The sequence below is a fragment of the Hesperophylax consimilis genome, chromosome 13 (assembly GCF_061612785.1).
Source record: "Hesperophylax consimilis isolate HC1 chromosome 13, BYU_Hcon_1.0, whole genome shotgun sequence".
Taxonomy (NCBI): Eukaryota; Metazoa; Arthropoda; class Insecta; order Trichoptera; family Limnephilidae; genus Hesperophylax; species Hesperophylax consimilis.
In genome coordinates this window covers 35,300,725-35,325,971 of record NC_142848.1, presented here as the reverse complement: position 1 = coordinate 35,325,971, position 25,247 = coordinate 35,300,725, and the positions used below count along the sequence as shown (strand labels likewise).

At 35.7% G+C, this 25,247-nt stretch overlaps 1 protein-coding gene across 1 annotated transcript in view; it reads left to right on the top strand.

Moving 5' to 3' along the window:
- Positions 1–22,552, top strand: part of LOC149418911 (ionotropic receptor 84a-like) — a 47,333-nt gene extending 24,781 nt beyond the window's left edge. The window contains exons 8-10 of the mRNA XM_089638435.1: positions 16,444–16,647; positions 22,030–22,069; positions 22,409–22,552. Coding sequence (XP_089494561.1) covers positions 16,444–16,647; positions 22,030–22,069; positions 22,409–22,552 — 388 coding nt within the window. The remainder of the gene's footprint in view (positions 1–16,443; positions 16,648–22,029; positions 22,070–22,408) is intronic.
- Positions 22,553–25,247: the final 2,695 nt, after the last annotated feature.

Below are 25,247 nucleotides of genomic sequence, written 5' to 3'. Positions count from 1 at the left end.
CCATTTAAGGCAATCACTTTTATGCCAAACACAATAACATCAGACTTTCGGAAGAATATTTTATCTTCCCCAAATAAATTTCAAAATGTGGATGACTGTTTTAAAAGCATTGTGGCTTCAAAATTCCCTGGATTTTCCATCCTTTACACAGATGGTTCCAAATTTGAAAATAAAAGTTGTGGAGCATCGATATATAGTCCAGAATTCAACATCAATCTCACTTATAAATTACCGAAAGAAGTCTCCATATTTACAGCTGAATGCTTTGCAATTGAACAAGCGCTAAATCAAATCCAGGTTCTCAACATTCATCGAGCCTTACTATGTACTGATTCGCTAAGTGCTCTAACTAAAATTATGTCAAATATTCTATGTTATCCGGAAGACAGTATTATATGTAAAATAAAAAATCTTCTCAATTCTCTAAGTGAATCTGGGTTTGAGACGATATTGGCCTGGGTCCCTGCCCATTTGGGTATAGAGGGTAATGAGATGGCCGATTCTCTCGCCAAATCTGGTTCAGATTCCGGAACTATCCCACTAAATTTTAGAATTCCTATCTCCGATGTCTTCCCGATTCTTAAATCCAACATGACTTGTGCCTGGGAAGAAAATTGGGCAGTCTCCAAAATAAGAACTGGATCTTTCTATGCTGGAATTCAAAACCATATCCCTGCTAAGCCATGGTTTCACGGTAAAAAACTTTCAAAACGATTCATTTCATGTATTTTGAGAATGAGAATTGGTCACTGTTCAATTGCATCTCACTTGGCTAGAATTAGAGTTTTGGATGATCCGGTCTGCCAGTGCGGTGTGGAAGAGGAAACCCTCGACCACGTTTTCTTTAACTGTAAAAACCATTCATCTTTCAAGAACATATACCGCCGGCTTATTAAAATCACACACCAGTCCCCCCTTAACATTTCATACCTTTTATCTCTTAACAATTCTCGTGTTCATACAGCTTTATATAAGTTTATTAACCTAAATGAATTCAACATTTAATTTGTTTTAGTGATCTAAATTAGTCCAATATTTAATTTGTTTTATTATTCTCCCAATACATATAATTACCGAATTTTTTTATCCACTTTAACTGTTACCGGCACAAAGCACTCTTTTCAGGGTGAAATGCCTAAAACCAAAAAAAAAAAAAAAAAAAGTAAAAACTTTGTTAAAATAATATTGATGAGTTAATATTTTACTTATTATGATAACAGATAAATTATTTTAAGTGCTATAATAAATAAACCGTGAATTATTATTTTTTAATAATCGCATTTAAAAAAAAGCTTCAGCTTGACTTACTAATACTACGAAAGCGCGAAAATAAGTTAGAATAAATTTGACGATTGACGTTTCTCCTCCGTGTGTTAACATGAAACTAAGCAACTTGGACAAAATAAAAACCAAAAGTAGCAAGAACTTCATGCGGAATGGGAAAATGAATATTGTAGATTTTAAAACATCGCCCGGCATTCAAAACGGCATTTTCGAGAACCGAAAACGGTTGTAGCGGTGCGTTACTATAATATTTTGGAATGTTCGTCCATGCAAAACGCATCATATTAGAACCTACTAGCGAAGCATCGGCGCATCTACCTACTCGCTGGATTATTCAATACAATATTGTATTTGTATGTCATTCCTTAAATAATGAATACGGACAATACTATTTATTCGTATTCATATAGTTAATCGTCTTAATAAGTTTAACTTGCAAAGTTTATTTAGATAACAATAATTACACTAAGCCAACAACTACTTACTCCACTAACATACGTTATTAATCTTAGCCTGAAAGAAGGAATTTTTCCGAGCATCCTAAAAAAAGGTTTGGTTATTCCTATTCATAAATCAGGACCTAAAAATAATGTAAACAACTTTCGACCCATTACACTATTAAACACATTGTCAAAAATTCTTGAAAAAGCAATAAAAGAACAGCTGCAACAATATCTGGAAAACATGCAAATACTCTCAGTTAACCAACATGGCTTTAGAAAAAATAGGAACACAGAAAACGCAATTGCCACTGTAACCGAGTTTATTACACATAATTTAGATGCAAAAAAAGAAGTTATTTCAATCTATTTAGACTTATCTAAAGCCTTCGATACAATTTCGCACAAAAAACTTTTCAAGAAGCTAAAAAACATTGGCATAAATGGAGTAGAATTTGAATTAATGAAAAGTTTCATGTCTGACAGAACACAACAAGTTAAAATTGATAACAAGACAAGTGAACCACTCTTAATCACATACGGAGTCCCACAGGGGAGTGTCCTTGGTCCATTAATATTCCTCATATACATAAACGAATTATGTGACATTGAAATTGATGGTAAACTCGTGACCTTCGCTGATGATACAGTTCTTCTGTGTCAAGCAGCCACATGGAAAGATTTATTCATAACAGCTGAAAAAAGTTTGTCTATTGTCATAAAATGGCTAAACAGAAATACTCTTACCGTTAACACAGTCAAAACAAAATATATCACACACAGTATTACACAAAGAGGTCAACCTCCGTCTAACTTGGACTTGTTTTTGCATGAATGTAAACAAACATCATCCAATTGCCAATGCGAACACATTGAAAGGGTTAAACAAATAAAGTACCTAGGAGTTATTATTGATGCATACTTACAATGGACTGACCACATTACTTTTATTACCAATAAACTAAAACGAGTCTTACACCTAATAAAATCCATTAAAAACATTTTCCCACTAACAATACTCAGATCAATATATTTTGCACTGTGTCAATCCATTGCCACTTATGGAATATTAGCTTGGGAAAGCGCTACAAACACAACAATTGACCCAATTCAAAAAGTTCAAAAGGCAATAATAAAACTCATACTGCAAGTACCATTCTACACAGACTCAACCAAAATCTTCAAAACACTAGCCGTCATGTCAATAAGACAACTTTACGCCAAAACTGCTCTCCTACACCTCATCCATAATAATCTTCATATTACAAATCAAGCAAAAGCCATAATAAAAACCAGGTCCTCAACAAATAAAACACTGAACATTCCAATAACACACACCACACACGGTCAAAGACACTTTCAATACTACGCAACCAAACTTTTTAACAGTATGCCCATTACTTTGAAACAATTATTGACTACAAACACATCTACAAACTTTCTCAAAAAACATATCATAGCCTGGATAAAAAATCAAGATATTCACTTTATTCAAAAGATTATAATTCCAAACCAAACATAACCAAAATATAACAAGTATAATTTAATATTATACACGTTCATCAAGAATTATCCACAAATTCATACACTCACATATAAAAGTGTGTTTTCATGTTTCAATATATGTCTGTGAAAAAAAAAAATAATAATAACTTTCTACCACAACACATAAATACCTGTCACCCTTAACCACAAACACGTTAACACCTCAGCACAGGTTCTCCTAGTGAGGTGCTCACGTTACATATAATATCACACACACACACAGTTTTACCTAAATCAACCTATGTTCTTCATTTTTTATACCTTTTTTCTTCATTTTTTATACCTTTTTTCTGTACTTTTTTTTCTCTGTACTGCAATATAAACCACTGTAATAATTTGTAAAACGTGTATTCAAGAATAGACATAAATAAATAAATAAATAAATAAAATAATTAAATTAACGCCATCTATGAATGCGCAGATTATACCGTACGTTACGTTTACCTTTAAGCATGTTTTATAAAAATAATAGGAATTAATATTTTAAGTTAATGAAGTAATATAAAAAATATATAAAAATCAGCTTTATAAAAGTAAACGATTATTCCCTACTCGTATTTTTACTGTTTTATCGGAGTGTAAGATAATTAAATGATGATCAATTTTCCATTAGTACCATAGTTTTAACAATGTGTAAGACTAACTTTATCCATATGGTTTTAGATCTCCGTAGAAACTATGTGGTAAATACTATCATGTGGTAACAAGAAACTATGTGGTAAATACGACTACGTGGTAACTAGAAACTGTGTTGTAAATGATACCCCGTAGTCTACATTCTACATCGTGCAGGAAAGACGTCCTGTGTCCTGTCCTATGCTGTACACTTCCGCAATATATCCTGCCAATATCAGACAACACGTTACTAACGGTCTGGGCAACCCGTTACCAGGAGTGGATTTATCCCTGTTCCCTATTCACGCACTAGGGCTTAGATTAAAAATACCTTTCAAGGACCGATTAGTCGGTAAGTTGACAAATGCACCTGCTTCCGGCTCAGGTGATATGGGTTCAAATCAAACATATTTTTTTTAATCAAAAGGAATTGCAAATGTCTCGTTCGGATATGTGCCACTTTATTTATTTGTGTTTTAAATTACGAAATTTCAGCCAATAAAGAATTCAATTTTTCATTATTTTAGATTTTCATCATATTTGTAATAAATATTTTTAAAAAAAATCTTTTGACAATACACATAAAAAGGCATTTTTTATAATTTGTATTTTTGGCAAATTAAAATTACAAATGACCGATTTACGTTGGAACACAAAGTTATTAATTTTAAATTATTTCCATTAGCCAAAATTTCAACTCGAAAAACGGTTTTTTTTTAATATTTAATTTTTTATTTCGTTTTTCATTCTATCAACAAGCAGAAAGGGCAAGATTGTTTCTTTCGTAAATTTGGTAACTCAAAAATGCCATCGTTGCCATTAAAATCATGCGAAATTAAATTATTTATTGGTCTACACCTACATATATCATAATTTAAAACACAAATAAATAAAGTAGCACATATGCGTACTTAATATGGGAGGCTTTTTTTGTAGCATCGGGTTTTGCTCGTAGGACCGTGTAGGTCCCCATTCAGTATAACAAACACTGTGCTGGAGAAGTAGACCTTTTGGCTGGTGTAATTTTTTTTGGTGACACTTGTTTGGTGTACTCGTCGTTGTTTTTACCATGGCAGATTATCGTGAACAGTTTCGTAATGACCCAAACTTTTTTTCCAAGGTCATCACAGGTGACAAATTGAAGAAGTATGGAAAAGACCCAGAAACAAAGCAACAATCAATTCAATTTAAGACTTCCACCAAACAAAATTCCACCCAAAAAAGCTCAGAGATCAAGAGAAGTGAGATCAAACATCAAAACATTTGTTCTTTCGATGTGGAAAGAGTCGTCCATTCAAAGTTTGTTCTCCATTTCAGAACCACACACAATTGTGGTTCTCAAATTTAAGTTTTTCCATAGCATCATCCTTGTAGGCCGTTTTTAACACTTAAAAGAGATTCTGTGCCAGTTTTCAAAACTTCACGCCGTGCACTTTCACGAAAATCAGCCATCACAAAAACGACGAGCAGACAAAACAACTGTAACCAAAAATTCAAACCAGCTGAAAGGACTACTTCTTCATCGCAGTGCTTGGCATACTGACTGGGGAAGGTAGCTGTACACGGTCCTACCAGCAGAACCCGGTACTACAAAAACTGAGACTCCAAAATTAGTTCGGTTACTTTTGGGTACCCCTCGATTTATATATATATTTTTTCTAATATCGATATCAAGTTAATAAGCACCAATCAATCATAATTAATAAGCACAATCAAGTAAATAAGCACCAATAATCATACTTAATATTTCAACAATTCATTTCATATATCAATTACTTTTATTTTAGATATATAATCTAGTTGTAAGGTCGAATAATTTATTTAACGTTACTTTTATATTACTTTTACGTTATCGTCAAGTAAAATCGCCTACTTTACACTGTGGTAGAAGTTGAAAAATTTACGGCCTACCTTTAACGCTTCATCGCTATTATCAATTATTCAAAGTTAACTTAAATTATTAATGTTATTCGGAAATTCAACATTATTGGTAATTTTTTTACCGATTATTTTTTCTATTTTTTTATATTCTTTAAAGATATTTTTTCAAATATCGAATAAAGTTTGTGGATATCTAAATCCGCCCCTGCAATCTATGTTTCCCGGAGGCACAAAACTAGATGCCCGCTACCAATGATCACGGTTCAGTTGCGCTAAAATTCATTTCCGTGGTCTGATATTATAAATAATGCTATTTAGATGCTTCCGATATTTTTAAATTCACTTTTGCACAATATTCATTACTTTTATTGTTTATTAAATACAATATACAATGGATAATTATTCTAAAAGCAGGTAACTCTATGCAACTTTTTTATGCGAGAGACTAAAACCCAGTCTGTCAAATTATTTTACAAAATCATCAAATTGCACACATGATTTATTTTAGATATTTTTCTCTTCAAACATTTTAACGGACCACTTAATTAACCTTGGAAGTGGGATCTATGAGTGCCTACGCTAATTTTAAAGAAAACGGTTTTTCCTCAATTTGCAAGACTTTCCGACTTTTGGGGCCCTTTCGGGCCAAGTGAATTAATTTTCTGTCCACGAAAGATTTTCGATATGTTATTTATTTGTTAAAACATACACTAGACGTACAATAAGATACAGTTAAGGATATTTTTTGTTATTACATAGTTGTAGCACCTATTACGTATGTAGATAAAATATCATTACGTGATTTCGCCTGATATTGTTACAAAAAGGAAGAAAGTGTGTGGAGAGAAAAAATAAATTGATATCAAGAATTATAATATATGCTCACGAATTATAATTGACTGTTAATACATAGAAGGTTCGAAAAATGAAGTGAAAAGTGAAGGCTATAAATGTATTGTTTTGTAAATGTTTGGTTTTATATAATCTGTTGTTTTGTATAAAATTTTTAATTCATATTCCTTTCTCACAAATTTAAATAATTTATTCCATATTATGCTGTCTCAGTAGAGGTAAAGTCACAAGGAGGAAATCCATAATTTGTTTTATTTTACTATATAATACTTTTGTACAAACTGATTAAATTTAAACTGTCGATTTCCCGAAAATAAATAAATAAAAAATATTTTTGAAATATGTCACGCTAAGAAATTAAATAAGTTAGTTTTGTATGTTAGAAAGGAATCATGAAAGATGTCTAAATGTAGTAATTTTTCGTAGTGGGTGTAAGTTATTACTGAGTTTTTGGCTGCATTGGTATTGTTGGCTTCAATATGAAAAAGTGTTCATTTTCCCCAGAAGTGGGGAAAATTTAGCCCACTTCTGGCGCACGGTCACGCCCTCAGTACGATTCAGTCAACCTCTTCAGCGAATTCTTGCATAAGAGTGTTTTTCTTTATCCCTTTGTATTAATATGTACAGCATCACTAAGATGAACCAGCAGGCTCAGGCCTGACAGATGCACGCTAAGCCTCTTGTGATAAGGGTTACCACTCCGAAAATATACCTCCCCCATATTATAACTACCCCACTTCGTGCCATCAATCTTACAACTTTCTTCACCTTCGGACCCTCACTCGTCGCATAGTAACATCCCGGATTTTCCTCTCTACTCGTAAATAATAAAATAAAATGGGATAACAGATCACAAAAAAACTTCGTGCTTACAACTCACAGTGTGAATTTGCTTAGCAACGCGATTGAATCATCAAATAAGGCTGAAAATAATATTAAAAACCATGTTGTATTGATATACAGAAAATAATTTTTTTCACAGATATCTGACGGACAAAAACTATGATAATAATTAATAAATTTTGACAACATCCGTGGACGAAGAGCAATGAAAAAAAAATGCTACCGGACAGCAAAGTGCCCATAACATTTTTTACTCCAAATGTGCTAAGGAATAGCTGGTTAAAATTTGTCGGGTTAGTGCCGATACACCCTGTATAGATAGATAGATAGATTACTTGGTGTTTAGAGTTTAGACGTTTAGAAGAAATATGATGAAAATACGAATTTTATGATGTCGTGCAAATTTGAACTGGAGTACCCCAGTATTTTTATAAGATTTGTAGAAAAGTTGAAAAGAAAAAACATACCGCGTTACACAGGTGCTCCTAGTCCCATAAAAAAACAATGCTCATCGCTAGCGCTCGGGAATGGGCGGGAATTTCATATTATTTTCCCTCCCTTGGCCAACTTGTTAACCTTCCGATGGGCAATCTGGCCTGACTAGGCCATTTTGAATTTTTTTTTCGTTTCCTTTTTTATTGAGTCAAAAAAATTAAGAAAAAATCTTCAAAGACTGTACCTCATGGCTTGAATAGGCCATCGCATATGGCATCAAGGTCTGGTGGGTCTGCGTTTCTGATACCAACTACCCGCTCAGACGACTAATTTACACCGGAAAACTTCCAGATGCTGATAGTTAAGTGAATCAAGGTTCACGAGTGGTGTTGGATTTATTTGACAAGTATCGCTATACCGGCCGAAGTGTATAATGTGATAACTTTGTTACGACACAACTTGGCCAGAATTCTGATTGAAAAAAGGACTTGCTATCGTTGGTACTATGGCCTGGCCAGGCCACATTGTCCATACAAAGGGGTAAAAGTACATTGCCTATCAGAGGGTTATCAAAAATTTACGTACATCGTTACCGAGAGGAAAATGAGTCCTACTCGCAGTGCGATTGTTCTCTGTAATTTTTTTAAGTACTTTTGTTTTACAAATGCTGATTTTTTTTCAAATTGTACCATCTTGTCAAATAGTGTGCTTACTTATTTACTAAAAACTAGCTGTACCCCGCCACGCTTTCCTGTGGCTCCGTCTATCTGCAGTTAGAGAAACAATATCGCGTGTTGCTTTTACGTTCAACAAATGGGGTTATTTTTCAAGAAAAACGTGTTTTTACCTATCACAGGTGACATCTATATAATATAGTTATATAAAAACATGCGTATACGAATGAAACGTGGTGTCAAAATTTCAAAGCAATCAGTGAAGAATTTACGAAAATTAAATATTTTGAACAAACGAACATTAACATTTTTATTTGTATAGATGTATGTTTATAGATTAAGTTATTTTTAAGTGATTTTCCCAGAAGATTTACTTATATGTGGAGAAATGTTTTCATAGTCCTAGGGAGGAATATCTGGCATCATTCAACCACCATTAACCATCAAGTCAAATAATGGATTGATTGAGACAGTTAGTAAATTGTTTATTATAGAATTCCTTTCCAGAATTTACCTTCTGTAACATTCCTTGTTTTAACCTCGTTACGGCAGCTCCCCCGTTCGGATGAAGCGGGAAGGCACTAGGTTAGGTAGGAACACTGTGTAACTAGATAGAATTCATCTGCTGAGCAATCTACTCCATTTAATCACTATTCACCAGAAGAAACTAATTCCTCCGATAGTATACTCAGCTTACACCACAGCTTGTCAAAACGTTGAACGTTGTTTTAAGGAAATAATTTCTCTCAAGGCCTATGTCATCTGAGGGGATACAGTTGGGAGGATCTTTTTAAGGAAACGCAGGAGAGAAATTTCTGGGAAGGAAAACGCTGTGAGGGGTGGGAATGAATCTAGGGATCAGTTTGTCCAGGAATGACAGACGTATGAATTCATCCCTCCAACTGCAATACATGGCGATGTTCTAAGAGAGTCCTGCTGAAGAGGTCATAAGGTCTCCTTCAACGAGTCTCTCCCTATCCTGCCATCCATGCATCTTTCGCCAAGACCCGGACAAACCTCACCCAATGTATCCACCCCTGCTAAGTCACCAAACGTGACGCACCACTTGGGCTGATCTATATCTATGGCAGAGGTGTTGGTTTTCCAATAAATGGTTCCGGGGCGGCAAATACTTACGCTTGTCTAAATTCTTCACACAATCAGTTACAATATTTAAAATGACGGTAAACTTGTCTAATTCCGCTGCATGGAAAGGCTCTTTAAAAAAACAACACCTTTTTAAACTTAAATATCTAAAGTATAATATATATATTTTTTTATTTATTTATTTTTTTTTTTTTTATTGATACATTACTCTACAGTACTTCACATTTCAATTCAGCAACGTTGGCCTCACTGGGTTGTTCACCCGTGCTGAGACCCCCATTTTAAAATATACGAATTTATACATTTAAACAAAAAACAACATTAAAGTAAAGATAAATTTACACCAAAAATAAAGATTAGAAATCAAAATCCAATTCTCCCACCAAAATAAAAACATTAGAAGAGAATGGAAATCGGCACTTACAATGATCTATGTGCTTGTGCGTGCCGCTTTTTTTTAACATTATTTCTGGCTTTCACCCTTCAAGGGTGTTCTTGGCCATCATTTAAAATTATTGAGAAATGAAAGGTGAATTTAAATATTAATTTTATTTAAATGGGCAAATTTCAAAATTATAATGAAAATTGGAGTCGAGTTCAGACTTAGAAGAGATGAGATGTTGAATGGAGGGGAGGCAATTTTAGATAAGGCTTGATAGAAGAGAGGATATTTGTTTAGAGAGGGACAACCAAAAAATATGTGATCTAAAGTTCCCACTTCTAGACCACAGAATGTACAATCTGAGGAGTCAACGACGTGAATTTTAAAAGTGCGTGCCGCTTGCCTTATACATTTTTTTGTGTTGCGTGTATATGTTTTATTCTCTTATGTTATAGAATTTTGGAAATATTGTCTTTTTTGTTCTTTAATCCATTTTTTTATTTTGTGTTTGAATTTATTTTTATTTTCCTCAATTTTTGTTTCAAGTGGAAGACTGTTGAATGCTTTAATAGCGTGGTATTTATGGTGTCTTTGTCCAAAGATAGTGTTTACCGTCGGAGTTTTTATGTTTTTTTTATACGCTTTTCTGACCGGTCTATTAGTGATATTTTGTGTTTGTTGGGGATTGTTTTTTTGGTCGAAAATGTAGTTTAGTAGAGTTTTAACATATAATTGGCGTATATCAAGTATGTCACAGCTTTTTAATATTTGGTCTGTGTCGGTTAGTTTATGTTTTTTGAGTATTACCTTTAATATCGTTTTCTGTGCGATTTCTATTTGAGCGATAGCTGCGTTTGTTGCTCCTCCCCAAGCAATTATTCCATATTCTATTATTGATTGGCATAGTGCATAATATATTGTTTTCAATTGTTTTATTTTATATATGTTTCTTATATTTAGGAAAATGTGTATTGTTCTGAGGAGTCTACTTGTGATTTGTTTGATTTGATGTGTCCATCTAAGATTATGGTCAATTACGATTCCTAGATACTTTATTTGTTCTGTTTTTTCTAGAGGGGGGCAATCGCAGATGTTGGTGTTTATGCATTCGTGTATTTTTATGGTGTTTGTATTGTTTTTTGGCTGTCCTGTGTTGGTTATGCTGTACGTTGTGAATTTTGGTTTTGATATGTTTAGTGTGAGTGTATTTGAGTCCAACCATTTTTTCACTTGCGTGATTCCTAGATTCGCTATGTTATAAACCTTATTCCAATCCTTAGATTTAAATAGTAAAACTGTGTCGTCTGCGTAACTAATTATTTCTCCATCTATTTCCATGCTGCAAAGTTCATTTATGTAAATTGTGAAAAGAACGGGCCCTAGTATGCTTCCTTGTGGAACTCCGTGTGTAATCGGCAGTGGTTTGCTTGTATAGTTATTAATTTTGACTTGTTGTGTTCTGTCGCTCATGTAACTTTTTAATAGTTGTAGTTTTTTGTCTTTGATACCCATATTTTCTAATTTTTTAAAAAGTATTTTGTGGCATATTGAATCAAAGGCTTTAACCAAATCTAGATACATCGCTATGCATTTAAACCCTTGATCTAAGTTGCTATGTATATAATCTATTGTACTTGCTAAAGCTTCTTTTGTGCTTCTTTTTTCTCTAAATCCATATTGTTTGTCCGAGATTAATTTGTTTTCTTCCAGGTATTTTATTATTTGGTTTTTTAATAGTCTTTCGAAAATCTTTGATAGAGAGTTTAACAAAGTGATTGGTCTATAGTTAGTTATTTCCGTTTTATCTCCGGATTTATACATAGGGATTACCAGTCCTTTTTTAGTATTAGGAAAGCAGGCATGTGTTATGCTAAGGTTGATTAGGTGTGTTAAAGGTTTTAATATTTCATTTTTTATTATTTTAATGCAATCCGTTGTTATCTCATCTAATCCAGGAGCAATCCGGTTTTTTAATGTAAATACATTAATTAAATTAAATTAAATTAACAAAATAATAAATATTATTTTGTTAATTTCCATTTCCGAACTTGTTTTTAATATAAATCTGTGTTGTGTTGGTTGGGTATCGATGTTTGATCAGTTTGTTTGTGTTGGGGTGTTTGTGCTGTGTTTTTTACGATTCGCTAAAACTTTCCCTATAGTTGCAAAAAAGTTATTGACGTGGTTTGCCATCATTTCTATATTTGTTTTGGCATCTATTTTTTTCGAGTTAATATTTAGATGTTCGATAGTATTTTTTTGTTTGTATTTTTGTCTGTATGTAACTTCCTTTAATATTCTCCATATTTCCTTTGGGTAATTGTTTGCTTTTTAAGTTTTTCTTTGTAGTACAACTCCTTAGCTACTCTAATAATTTTCATGCATATGTTTCTATATCTTTTATAGTAATTATTGTAATTAAGTTGTTCCATGTCATACGGTGTTTGTTTAATTTGTTTGTGAATTTTGTCTCGTTTACGAATACAGTTTAATATTCCTTGTGTTATCCATAGTTTAATTTTTTTGCTTTGTGTGTAAGTTTTACATGTGTTACTGTAGTGTAATTATTTATTTCTTGCGTCAGCGTATTTGTAAATGTATTCCAGGCTTCCTCGACATTATCTATTTGGTATATTGTATTCCAGTTTATTTTTTGGAGTTTTTCTTTTAAGTTTGAGTAGTCAATTATTTTTTTTGTAAATATTTTATGTTGTTTCGAAGTAGTGTTTTTGGTGTCTATTGCTATCATATTCATGTAGTAAATAATAATTATTTATGTCCTTCAAACTTAACTTTGATTAAAAAAACTTTAATGCATCTTTGACCATCTCTCACCGTGTAAATAGTTATTTCTTCTAGTAATTAAGTCGATACCAAATGCTATTTATATATTTTTGCGTGTTAAGCGTGCAGTGGAATTTTACAAGATTATCAAAATTAAACCGAAACAAATATTTTTGATTATTTCATACATTTTTGTTCCTGTACCTACATACCGGATAATAATTGACTGTGGTCCCCAAAAGTTTGCTGTAGGTATTACAACACTGACATGTGCCATAAGCCCTTTAAAACCTGGTTGAGAAACACCAGTCTACATGGAATAACGAGCTCATTCCGTGGGACGTTTAACATTCCGCGGATTGCGTAATTACAAGCGCAAACAATACTCGAACCTCCCACGCTAAATTCAAACAGACCGCACAAGGTCTGAAGAATGGAAGTAGAGAAAACGAAAATTGCTCAAATGCCAAAAAGCGCATTCCCCGTAGTAAGTGTTCAAAGATGGTTTGAAAGGAAGATATTGAACTGTTGAACTTAAGAACGAATCGTAGAAGCGACCCGTTCTCATGTGACAAATGTCAACCGTGTACAAATGTTGGGCGCGCGTTTGGCGTATATCCCGACTACGCACCGGTGCCGAAAGGATCAATGACGCTAGTTCCTCAGAGCATCTTCCATTGTAATACCGATAGAACAAGGACAGCATACCTACCTGACGCCTGTGCTCTAAATACTGCAGTCCGTTTGTTAAGATTGGGGAATCTATCAAACGGACCGCCCGTTTCTGCACAGAGTCAAGGGTTTTTTTCAGGTATTTAGGGGCTCCGGACCAGAGATGGCTGCCAAATTCGACAGTAGGGCGCACTTGCGATTTGTACAGGGTCAGCAGTTGTGTACTATTAAAGTATCTGCGGGCCCTGTATAGTACGCCCAGCTTCTGAGAGGCCAACTTTACTCTGGCTTCGATGGAGCCCCCGTACCTGAGCTGGTCACTTATAGTTACACCAATCATATCAATGGAAGGCCTGTTCGGAAGATTGCTTCTGTTGAAGGAGACTAGATTATCATTTGGATCCCTTTTAGACGTAATCAGACAGGATTGGGTCTTTGAAACATCAAATTCGACGAGATTATTTTTACCCCAGGAGGAAATACTCTCGAGATAACCGTCCATTCTCTGCTTCAAAGCCCTCCGAGCCGTTGAAATTTGTGTGCCCTTTGGGGGCTTGCCAAACAAAAAGCAATCAAGAACTGTACTGTCATCCGCGTAGCAATGAATCGGTGCACATGTCAAAAGGTCATTGATGTGCAACAAAAACAAAGTCGGAGACACAACCGATCCCTGTGGGATGCCAGCATTTATGGAGTGCGAGGAAGAGGTGAAACCGTCAGCAACCGCCTGAATCGACCTATCCCTTAAAAAGTCAGCAATCCACGTACACAGGGATGCGGGAAGTCCGTAAGAAGGCAATTTGTTGACAAGTCCTCGGTCCCAGACCCGGTCAAAGGCCTTGGATATGTCTAGTGCGACCGTTTGGGTCTCACCGTGACGTTCCAGGCACCGCCCCCAAACATGCGTCACATACGCGAGAATATCACCGCACGAGCGGTTCCGCCGGAACCCGTATTGACGGTCGTTGATAATTTTGTTCTTCTCGAGGTATGTGAGCAGTTTGTCGTTGATCACACGTTCCATCACTTTGGACAGAACTGATGTGATCGCTATGGAGCGGTAGTTGGCCGGGTTGGAGCGGTCACCTTTCTTTGGAATAGGGTGAATAACCGCTTTTTTCCAACCAGAGGGCACAGTGCCACACTTCAGGGACATTTTGAAGAGCTTTGTCAAAACTGGAACTATTTCTGCAGCACACCTCTGCAATACCAGGGCAGGTATTCCATCAGGTCCACTAGCTTTGTTAACATCGAGCCTCCGTTTAACGTGGAGTACATCCCGATGCCGGATCCTCAGCTTTTTCATATAGAAGCCGCAGTGAGGAACCGACGGCGGAACAGCACCCCCGTCATGGAGGGTCGAGTTTTCCGCAAACATTTTCTCTAATAGGTTAGCCTTTTCGGTGGCGGTGTTTGCTAGTGAGCCGTCAGGTCTGGTAAGAGGTGGCAAACTGGGTTTGCGAAAATTCCGACCTATTGAGCCCGCAAGCGACCAGAATGCTCTGCTGCCATGCGGGCAGGCAGCCAGCTTTTTGCTGATCTGCAGGTCGTGTTCGAATTTTGACCTATTAATGATTCTTTTGCATTCCTTTGCCGATTTGTTGTATGCTGATCTGCTTTCGGGCGTTCGAGATGTGTTGTAGGCTTGGTAAGTCGCGTTTTTTCGTCTAACTGCTTCGGAGCATTGTCGACTGAACCACGGCTTTGAACCCACACCAGTTTCTTTAGTAGTCGATTGTATGAAGCCATCCATTGCCGATTTGATGACTTCACCAATCTCCTGGGCACATCTTGAAGGGTCCGAAGTCCGAAAATGGTTGATGACTGTTGGGAGGTAAGAGCTTTATAGATGCACGCACAGATGGCAGTGCATAGAGCTTGAGTGGAAGTCCGCAAGATGGAGCCAGTGTCCAGTAGTCGCCAGGGCCAGTGCGAAGGCTCTCAGAGAAACTTACTGTTGCAGATTCCAATTAGCCAGCTACTAGCTAGGTCGACTACCGAGTCACCATTATCCAAATCAAAAATTAAACAAATCCCTGATTAATTTAAAAGAGCCATTTAATTATAAACTCCTTCCAAGACGAGTTGGAGACCTGTTTGTACGAATATGTTATAAATCGGTATATATTGGGAATGCGCTCGCTTAACACAAGCAGTTAAAAAATTTAAAATGGCACTAAAATTCAATGCAAATTTGAATTAATTTACCTTGAATAATTTCATTCATTTATAACATACATCACAGACAACTGAAATTAGTATGTTTGATGAAACATGGTAGTTGACTTTATGATGCGATTTGGTGCTTTGATTATTCTCAAAGAAATTTATTAATCGATGCAGTTTCTCAAATATTCTGAGCCTGCAAACAGATCAATATACCAGCTTTAAATAACTTACATCGACCCCATTGAGTTCGCAGCCCGCATTCAATATGGAAAGCAAATAGCTAACAGCTGATATATATACAGACAGAGTGTAATCAAAACATTTCCGAGAACTATAATCAATTTTTCCTGGGCTATGGAATGAAAGTGAGTGAAAAAAATTAGACAGCTTTTTGGTCTCTGTTTAAATTTGCTTGAATTTCACTTCCAGACATGCTTAACCGCAATCGAGATTAATCTCAGCATACAGGGTAGTTGTCGATGACAATTGATTGTATCAGATTTTGGTGGAATCACGCACACGCTTGCTAACATACACGCATCCCTGAAATTCGACAATGTTACAGCAGTTAACACACGTATTAAATGTCGGTTTTATCCAATTGGGATTTGGCTCGGTGGGTAGAGTGGTTCAATCCTCAGTCAAACCAGAATATTTTCTTTTATTAAGTTTTAAAAACCGATTAAAAATAGATGTAATCGCTTTTTTAAAGGGCGTAAATAAATAAATAATTCCAGATCTTTAATAATTTTGTTATCAGGATGCGTCGTCTCCAAGAGTCTGGTCTCCAGTCCCGCGAGGTGCAGCGTCTCTACACCAAGAAGCCCGTCTGCTCCGGCAAGGGGAGTAGCTTCGTCAGCGTGGGTCTGCTAGAGGTGCTGCCGGCCCTCGAATGGCTGCTGGGCTGCTTTGGCCTGGCAATGGGAATCTTCTTGCTGGAGCTACTGTACAGCAGGTATTCATTGTTTGATTTGGCATTTTAAAGACTCTAAGTTGATTTTCATAGTGTTAGAGTGAGACAGCAGTATATGAGCCTTTATACAGGGTGTTAAGGGACGTACTTGAATTACTTTAACCGGTGATTTTATTTATTTTATTTTATTTATTTATTTTATATAATATTGATTACATTTTATGATTTTGACTGTCCAACTAGAAAGGATTCCCGTTTCAGGACAGTCAAATTTACCTGACATTATTTGGAGTAAAAAAATGTTAATGAAATTTTTGTCTCCGGTAACATTTTTGGTGTTTTTATTTTGAAAAACAAACAACATGTGGTCACTGGTGACTCAGCTGAGTAACCATCCAACCTCACCCCGACCCAAACTATACAATACCTTCTGATTTTTAATGTTTTATGTTTAAAAAATAAAGAAAAACATCTAAAATGTCACCGGAGACAAAATATGATTCACATTTTTTACTCCGAATAATGTCAGGAAACACTGGTTGAAGTAAGTCAAGTATGTCAATTAACATCCTGTTGAGTGCAGCGTGTTCTATCCAGATCATGTTCCAAGCTGGAAGTTCGTTCACCATACCAGTTGCAACTTTTATCGGTATTGTCAATTATGATTTGAGATTTTCATGGCAAAAAGAATTATCGTGATTTATTTTTAGAGTAATATGCCGTGTGGCGTTTCCTCTATCTTTGGCCAACGTTTGGTACAGTGTCCATCATATCTACTCTGATGATGATGACTAAAGAAGGAGGAAGCCCAACGTGGCGTTATTCCCCAAAATTAATCAAGGTAATGGTATTGTCAGTCATTAAACTACAGTGACAGAATAATAGAAGTGTTCTAAATTACCTACCTCGCTCCAAAAACAAATAAATTACATTGGCGCAGCCGGTATATTGATACCTTCATGATTTATTTACTTTATACCCCTTTACCTTCGTGCACTGTCCATTGTGCCACCCTCGAAACGAATAGTTTTCTTTGACCCTGAACAGTTGCTTTCTTGTAGTCCTGTCGGCAAAGTTTGCCCCCTCAGTTTGTCCCAGGATTCTTCATAATTCTCTTCTTCTCTACCTAACCGTCTTGGCCACTATGCCGCGGGGATGGTATCAAGTATTCGAAGGACCACCCTCCCGCCCCATTGCTCAAATGCTCACTCTCTTCAGGTGGTATCTAAAAATCCAAACATCAGTCAAATTATTTTTTACTGGTGTAACTGCACATGCTACTAATTTCTAACGTCAAACTTTATCTAGGCCAACTACCTGTAAATTAAACTAACTAAGAATGTTTTTCTCGGTTTCAGGTACATTCCAGTGCTCCAAGGGTGTTTTCAAACAAACAATCTATTCACAGAACAATAATTTTAGTCATTTTTTATTTTAGCCATGCGTTTTTTAGAAAGGAATCAGTACGTAAATAATGGTATGAACTACACGAAGACAACCATACTAACTCGTAACGTAGTCATTGGTTGGGTAATTCGATTTTGAAAATTGATGTTTCAGAAGCAGTTAATTTCTGGTAATTTAACAAAATTTGATGAATTTGCATAATTTTTACGTTCTGGTCATAATATTCGAATTGCTCGTAAAGACGAATTTTGTCCGTCAAGCACCGCGATCACTCGACGCTGATGACGGGCGAAATAAACCAATCTAATGCATACCTAATGTTTCAATAATATTCCATTTATATACATTTAACCCACTGAAATAGACAAACTGATAAGCATGTGTTGTGAACACGTACTTAAGTCCAAAATAAACTCACATTTTCCTTATTTGTAGTGAAATTGTTCAAACATTTTTCCTTGAACACTTAATCAATTTATATGACCTGCGTAAGAGCTTAGGAGTCTAAAGGTACTATGTAAACCGGTATAATCTGTTTATTCTCACACTTCTTGGTCATTCAGTGATTTAAACACTATGATTAATGATTCATAAATTAATTCAAAAGATCGACAGATGGTGTTGAAGCAACTCCCTTTAACATATGTCCCTGAATTCCTCCACACAATTATCTATCCTTGTTCGACAGTATGGAGTACATACCTGCGTCACTAACATTGCAACAATTTATAGTAAAACCAGTCTGTTAAGAAAACTTGTGCCGTGAACATGTTAAGTGCTCCACCATTGTGGATAATATCGAATCTATTACGGAAATTGTGCTGTGTCACTCTGGGCCATAATATTGATTCGCAACAAGATGTACATAAAACACCAGGGGTATGTTAGAATCCCTTTCCAATTCTAACTGTTAACTACAGCTACCCCAATAGTTGTGTCAAATATTGATTACAGATTAGGAATAAATCCACAAATTGATTCGCAGTCAATATTTGTGACTCCAGATGTTAATACTCTATTTTTACGAGAATTTTATTTTTCAAAGTTTCCTAAACAGAAAGCGTTTGACACACAACAGGGCTAATTTTTTTAAAGAACAGTAATAAAAATTCTTAATAGGCCACTTATTGGGAATAACATCTCTTTCTTTTCGCCTTCATTAATTTTATATGGTGAATGAGGAAACTTTACCTTTTCATCCGCAGGTGTCGTCATAACTCAACGAAGAACGGGGCACTTAGTGGAAAATAACATTTTTCCTTTTACCAATATTAATTTTGCCACAGTTACCAAAATGATTCAACCATGAACAGGGTACTTAGTGGAAATAATGCCATTTTCACTTCGCCAATTTTCATTTAACGTTAATGAAAAAGCAATTTCCCATCTTGTATGTGCAGAACAATCGAGTAAAATATTATGTTCCTTCTTGCATGAAATTTTGATTTTATGACAAAGTAGAACATTTAAGAAGAAAATATCAACAAAAAAATAATCGTAACCGATTTTAAATTTTCAGGGCTAAAAGAAAAGTCATCATGATTAGTTTTTTGATTACTATGCCGTGTTGCGCTTCTTCCATCTTTAGTCAAAGTTTCAGAGGACCTTACAGTGTTTTCAGGGTTTTCCCAGCAATTTATTCACAAATACAAAGTAATCGCCGATTTCAATTAAGTGTTCGTCAATTGCCGATTTGTCCAGATGGCCGAGTTTGCGGGCTTTATCTAAACTTGACTGTCGTCATATGTGTTCGGATTATCTAATCTAACAAGTTATTTTATCACGTTTTGTTTTATCCGGTTACCGTAAGTTTTATTAGCACGCTAAATAAGGGTGCGTAGGTAAGTTTAAAAGTTAAATAAATATGAAAATTATTGAACAATTTTAATAGTAGTAATGGTTCACGTGTGATTTATTTTTTCCCTCAATATTCAGAGGCAATATAATTTTAATGGTTCCCATGGATGTAAATGTGCTGCAAAATAGCACAAAGCCTTTGCACGATGGTGTTGTCCCTCATCCTGCATGCCGCCTAAAGTTCCGAAAACCTTTCTAGTTGGAAGGAGAGAGGCTCCTCGGGTTAGCTCTCACTCCAGAAGAACTTGAGCTGCAATCACACTGAGAGATGTGGAGTATGAGGAGCCGAAGGTGTAACATTTTAAAAAATACTCGTGAATGTTTATTTTTTTCTAAGGAGTAGACACTGTTATTTTTAATTTGGACTATGATCTAGCTTAGATTTATCTACGGTTTAGCTATGCAGAGTTACGTAATAGAATACAAAATCTTAGAATATGGAATTCTGTAGTTTTGGCACTCGAAAAGCTGAACCAAGGTGACGATTTTCACAAAAATAAGGACATTTTAACAAAATCATATTACAATATTCTGGTCCGTCATGAGTTGACCTATCAGCTAGGATTGCGTTGTAATAAATTAATACGATACTATTGCAGCATTTTTAACTCGTTCTGGGAAAATATCAGACCTATTGAAAGTTAAATAAGAAATAGCTGTATGAATCAAATGGTGAAAATATGCAATCACTGTTACTTCAAAGTTTAAACTCATTTAAAGTTGAAAGTGAAAAGTCTAATACAAACAATTCTCAATCTGACGTCAACATCAATAATACACAACAATATACAAAATAAATAATTAGTAATTGAAACGGAGTTTTGCTGAAAATCGACAAATTAAAACAATTTTCAAATACCGGTACACGGAAAATCATTTTGGAATAAAGGCGGATTCCCGTTCTCCATCCCTAGCCAAGAGCATGTCCTTAGTGTACCCATTACCCATCCCCTCATTTCAGCCTTTGCACAAACAAGAGCGAGTGAGAAAGATCTCGCTCCAGTCTATGCCAAAGCCAAAAGAAGAGAATAGGTGTTACATTATGGACATGTCCCTAGCCAAGGATAGAGAACGGGAATTCGCCCCAGTAAGATTAACAGCAAACACATAAATATTATATTTAGTACCTAATTTGCGGCAAATACAAAAAAGCTTATTTTTTAAATTAATAATTTAATTATGTGAATCACTTTTGTTATATATATTAATCTATAAGGGATTTAATGAAACACACATAATATGATGAGGCATAATACTTGCCTACATAAATAAGATGTTGGCGAATTCTCTTTATATTCTAAAATCCGTTTCAATTTTTTTAGGTATGTACTTCACTGTCTGTATCAATTTTTGTTCTTTTCAATAAAAAAAATAAAAATACTTTGTGTTTTAATTTCTTGGGCATAATACCATTTTTAATTTTATGTACGTACCTACTGGAAATTATTCGTGTTTATTTAGGACGGGTTGTTTCAGAATTTGCATCAAATTTCAACGTTCGTTTTTAGGTTCTTGTGATACTCCTATTTAAGTTCTTTTATTGTATCATTACAGGCTAGTTGCTGGACAGAACTGAAATAATAACAGAACTTGAAAAAAGCGTTCAAAGAACTTGAAAATTACCTTTGAAATTTGAAGAATTGTTCAAATTCTCCTAAACCACCATAAGTCCATCGGCTCACAGGGCAACTGAAACTAAACTAAAACTAAACTGAAACTAAACTGAAACTGGTTGCCAACTGCCGGTTGCAAACTGGTTGGCAATCGAGCTTGTCTCACGGCGCAACTCAGGTTTACGAGTTTTCAAATTATCTAAGCTTGTCGGTGGGTGGTTTATTTATGGCTTGTTCCAGCTGGCATATATATGGTTAAATAGTGGACCAACTTGCTGGTAACAAAAAGCACGTTATTATGAATCTAATAGGTGGTTTATTTATGCATATTGCTTTAAAAAATGTCTGTAGAATCAAGTGATGTTGAAGCCGCCATTATTTTTTTTAATCTTTTTTGCATAGTCGGGAAGCCTATAGTCTTAAATATACAGGATTTTTTCAACCTCCTGAACAAATTTGAAATTTTCCTGCTCGGATATATCGTAATCAGCTGTTGAGGTATGGACAAATCTCAAATTTCTTGAAAACTGACATATCTATGGGCAACTGGCAACAGAAAACGCACAGGCGACTGGTTGCGTCGCCGTCGAAAACTGGTTTTTGTTAAGTTGCGCCGTGTGCGGACCGCCATTGAAATATATAGGATAGCAACTTGAGCTGCTATCCTGTGTATATATAACTGGTTTTTGTTTTCAGTTGCCCCGTGAGCAGATAGTGTAAGTATTAACTTATGTATGGGGAGTAAGTACTTTGAGGAAATATGGAAGTATGAGTAAAATTTTAATTCGGAACAATTTTTTTATATTAACTCCACACGGGAGACCATGAAGAAAATAATTTCTATCGGGCCCGTGACATCTTTGGGGATGCTGTGTGGAGGGTATTTCGAGAAGAGGAAGTAGTTAACGTAGGACTTTAAAAGACCAATGCTGTAGGAGGTGAGACACACCGAGGCCGGCAAATCGTTCCACAGCCGAGCTGTTGCTCAAGAACGAGTCGTAGAAGCGCCCCGTTCGCATGTGATAAATGTCAACCATGTACATATGTTGACTATGCACCGGAGTCTCAGGGCGCCCTAAATCTTGTTCCAATCAAATATCTAACATCAAAGAAACGTGACAAGGCTAGAAAAGCTTAATTTTAATCGTTCAACTTTTTACAAAATTACAAAAGAGCGTTAAATTATCGAATTAGCGAAATGGCGAAACGGGCGGGCAGACAATATTATGATTGATTTTTATGCTGCGTATAAACGCCTATTGCGATTGCTTTGTTCCTTTCCCGTAATTCGTGTCTCGGCTCGTAGAAATTTTGTCCTGTTTATTCGCACCCTTAAACTCCTCTCGAGCCAATAAATGGCGCCTGCAGCGGCCGGAAGCGGAAGTAGCGGTAATTTCCGCACCCTCCCAACCGGAAGAAGCTGATTGCTTCAGACAGACCTAATGTCAAACCACCCCACGTCATGGTTAGTTAGTTAATAACTTCACTTTTCTATGTAGGACATTCCCGTGTGACTGGTACCGAATTATTGTAGGATTAATCAAACAATCTACGTTTTAGTAGCCAAGTGAACATATTCCAGGTTTCCCCCCAGGCATCGTGGGTTCAAGTTCATTCCGCCTTAGCTAAGTCCTCCGTCATTGCACAAGTATCATCATAAATAAACCACTCACGGCTACATCATTCCGCCATATGTATTGTGAAAATTACTTAAAATTAAAAAAATAGATCTATCATAAAATAGATCTGTCAATGAATTTATACATAAAAATGCAAAAATCAGTCATTTTAAATACATGTAGTTATACGAAAGATTTTTTAAATATTTATGTTGAGGAATCAGTAGCATTTATAGGTCCAGTTAGGAGTTAGGAGTTCTACCGAGTCGAACCCTCTGATATGAAAATAACTGGAGTCGGTGAATTATTTTCAAACTTCATCTCTGGTGAGTTGACGTGTTGTTCTTGTATTGTTTTGTATTTATTATGCTTATATAATTCACTGGCATAATGTGGATTGACTAGATGATCATTTGTGGAAAAGTGTGTGAAAGGGTTTAGATTTTCCTGTGGGGAAGTTTTAACGCGGACATAAAGTCGAAAAATGAATTTTAAAAATCAACAAATCCACCTAAAATGTTATAAAAGTTTATAATAAATTATCTGTTCTCACAAATTTCTTCGATGATTCTTTGAAAGGGTTCCTATCACAGTACACGTAGTCCAATAACCCTATACGGCTGGCCGCATACATACGTTTTCCGTATTCGATTTACGAATTCGTTTTCCGTATTCGGAATTCCGTGAGACTAGCGCGTCCCGAACCTCCTAACATGTCCCGAAATTCTCTAGCCACCCCCCCCCCCCCCCCATGAAATTTATTTTTCTGGGGACAAATTTTATATTTTCTTGAAATTCTCTAGCCACCCTCCCCATGAATTTTTGAAGTGAAACTTCTTTACGCGCGTCATGCAATTTCGAGGACCGGAGTAAAACCGACTCATGACCGAAACGAAAATGCGGGTACCCCCACCACCGATTAAAGTTCATTTGATCTAGTCAAAGTTTTGAAGTAACATATAAATGCTTCTTAGCTCATCCCGACAACTGGCGTTGGTGGTGTAATGGTCAGCATAGTTGCCTTCCAAGCAGTTGATCCGAGTTCGATTCTCGGCCATCGCACATTATTTTTTTGTTTTTAACGCCTTTTTCATTCAATATCTTATTTTTTAGTAGGTCAGAACATTTTTTAAAAGAAAATAATATTGCAAAATAATAAAAACACTTATCTCACTGTGATAAAACATTACTCCGCTAGAGCGCGCTTTGCGTTATTGTGTTGGATTAAAATTATTATCTAATCCGTATATTATGATAATTGTATTACATTTATTTAATTAATTTATTTATTTTGATAATATGTAATAATTTACAGAAAAAAAAATTAAAACTATCTCCCTCTGATAAAATATCCGTTCGCTAGAGCGCACTACGCGATCTTGTGTGGGATTCTATTTCTGTACATTGTACATTATTTTTAAAAATATATTATATTTTGGGTGTGATGTAGGTAACATTATAAAACATAACAAGCTCTCATATTTTCAGAACCTACATAATATAATCAATTTATGCGGCTTTGCTTACAGTTGGTGCTCAGCGTGGTTGGCTTTCAATCAGTTAAGCGAGGTTCGATTCTCGGCTGTGGCATTTTTGAAGTGAAACCTTGTTGAGGTGGGGGAGCCGCTCACGAACGTTCTCTCTCTTCTCTTCTTTCCTCTCTCTCAGACACCAGCGAACTGCGCCACGCCAAGCATCAGCTGAAACTAGAAGTTTCACTTCTGTCTTGCGTAGGCTTGACACACCCACTTTTTTTATTTTCTGGGGACAAATTTAATTTTTTTGAAATTCTCTAGCCACCCCCCCCACGAAATTTTTTTATTTTCACGTAAAAACATCAATTTTAAACATGTCCCACCTAACAGCAAATTCGGCTACTTTACGCTACCTTATGTATGAGAAACGGCGATATTAGGTCAAGATCCGTTGGCAACACTGAATTACGAATGGAAATTTCCGTACGTTTGCGTCGGCACAAACAAACTGTATGCAATAGCTGCGTTCCACATGACGTCATTAGGTTTTTTCCATTCGTTTTCTCCGAACGCGCCGGCTGGCATTCGGAACGTGCGTAAGGAATTTGTTCCGTTCGGAACTAAAACGAACGTGTGCGGCAGTTAATGTATTTTCTACTGATTCCGTGCATTCGGATGTC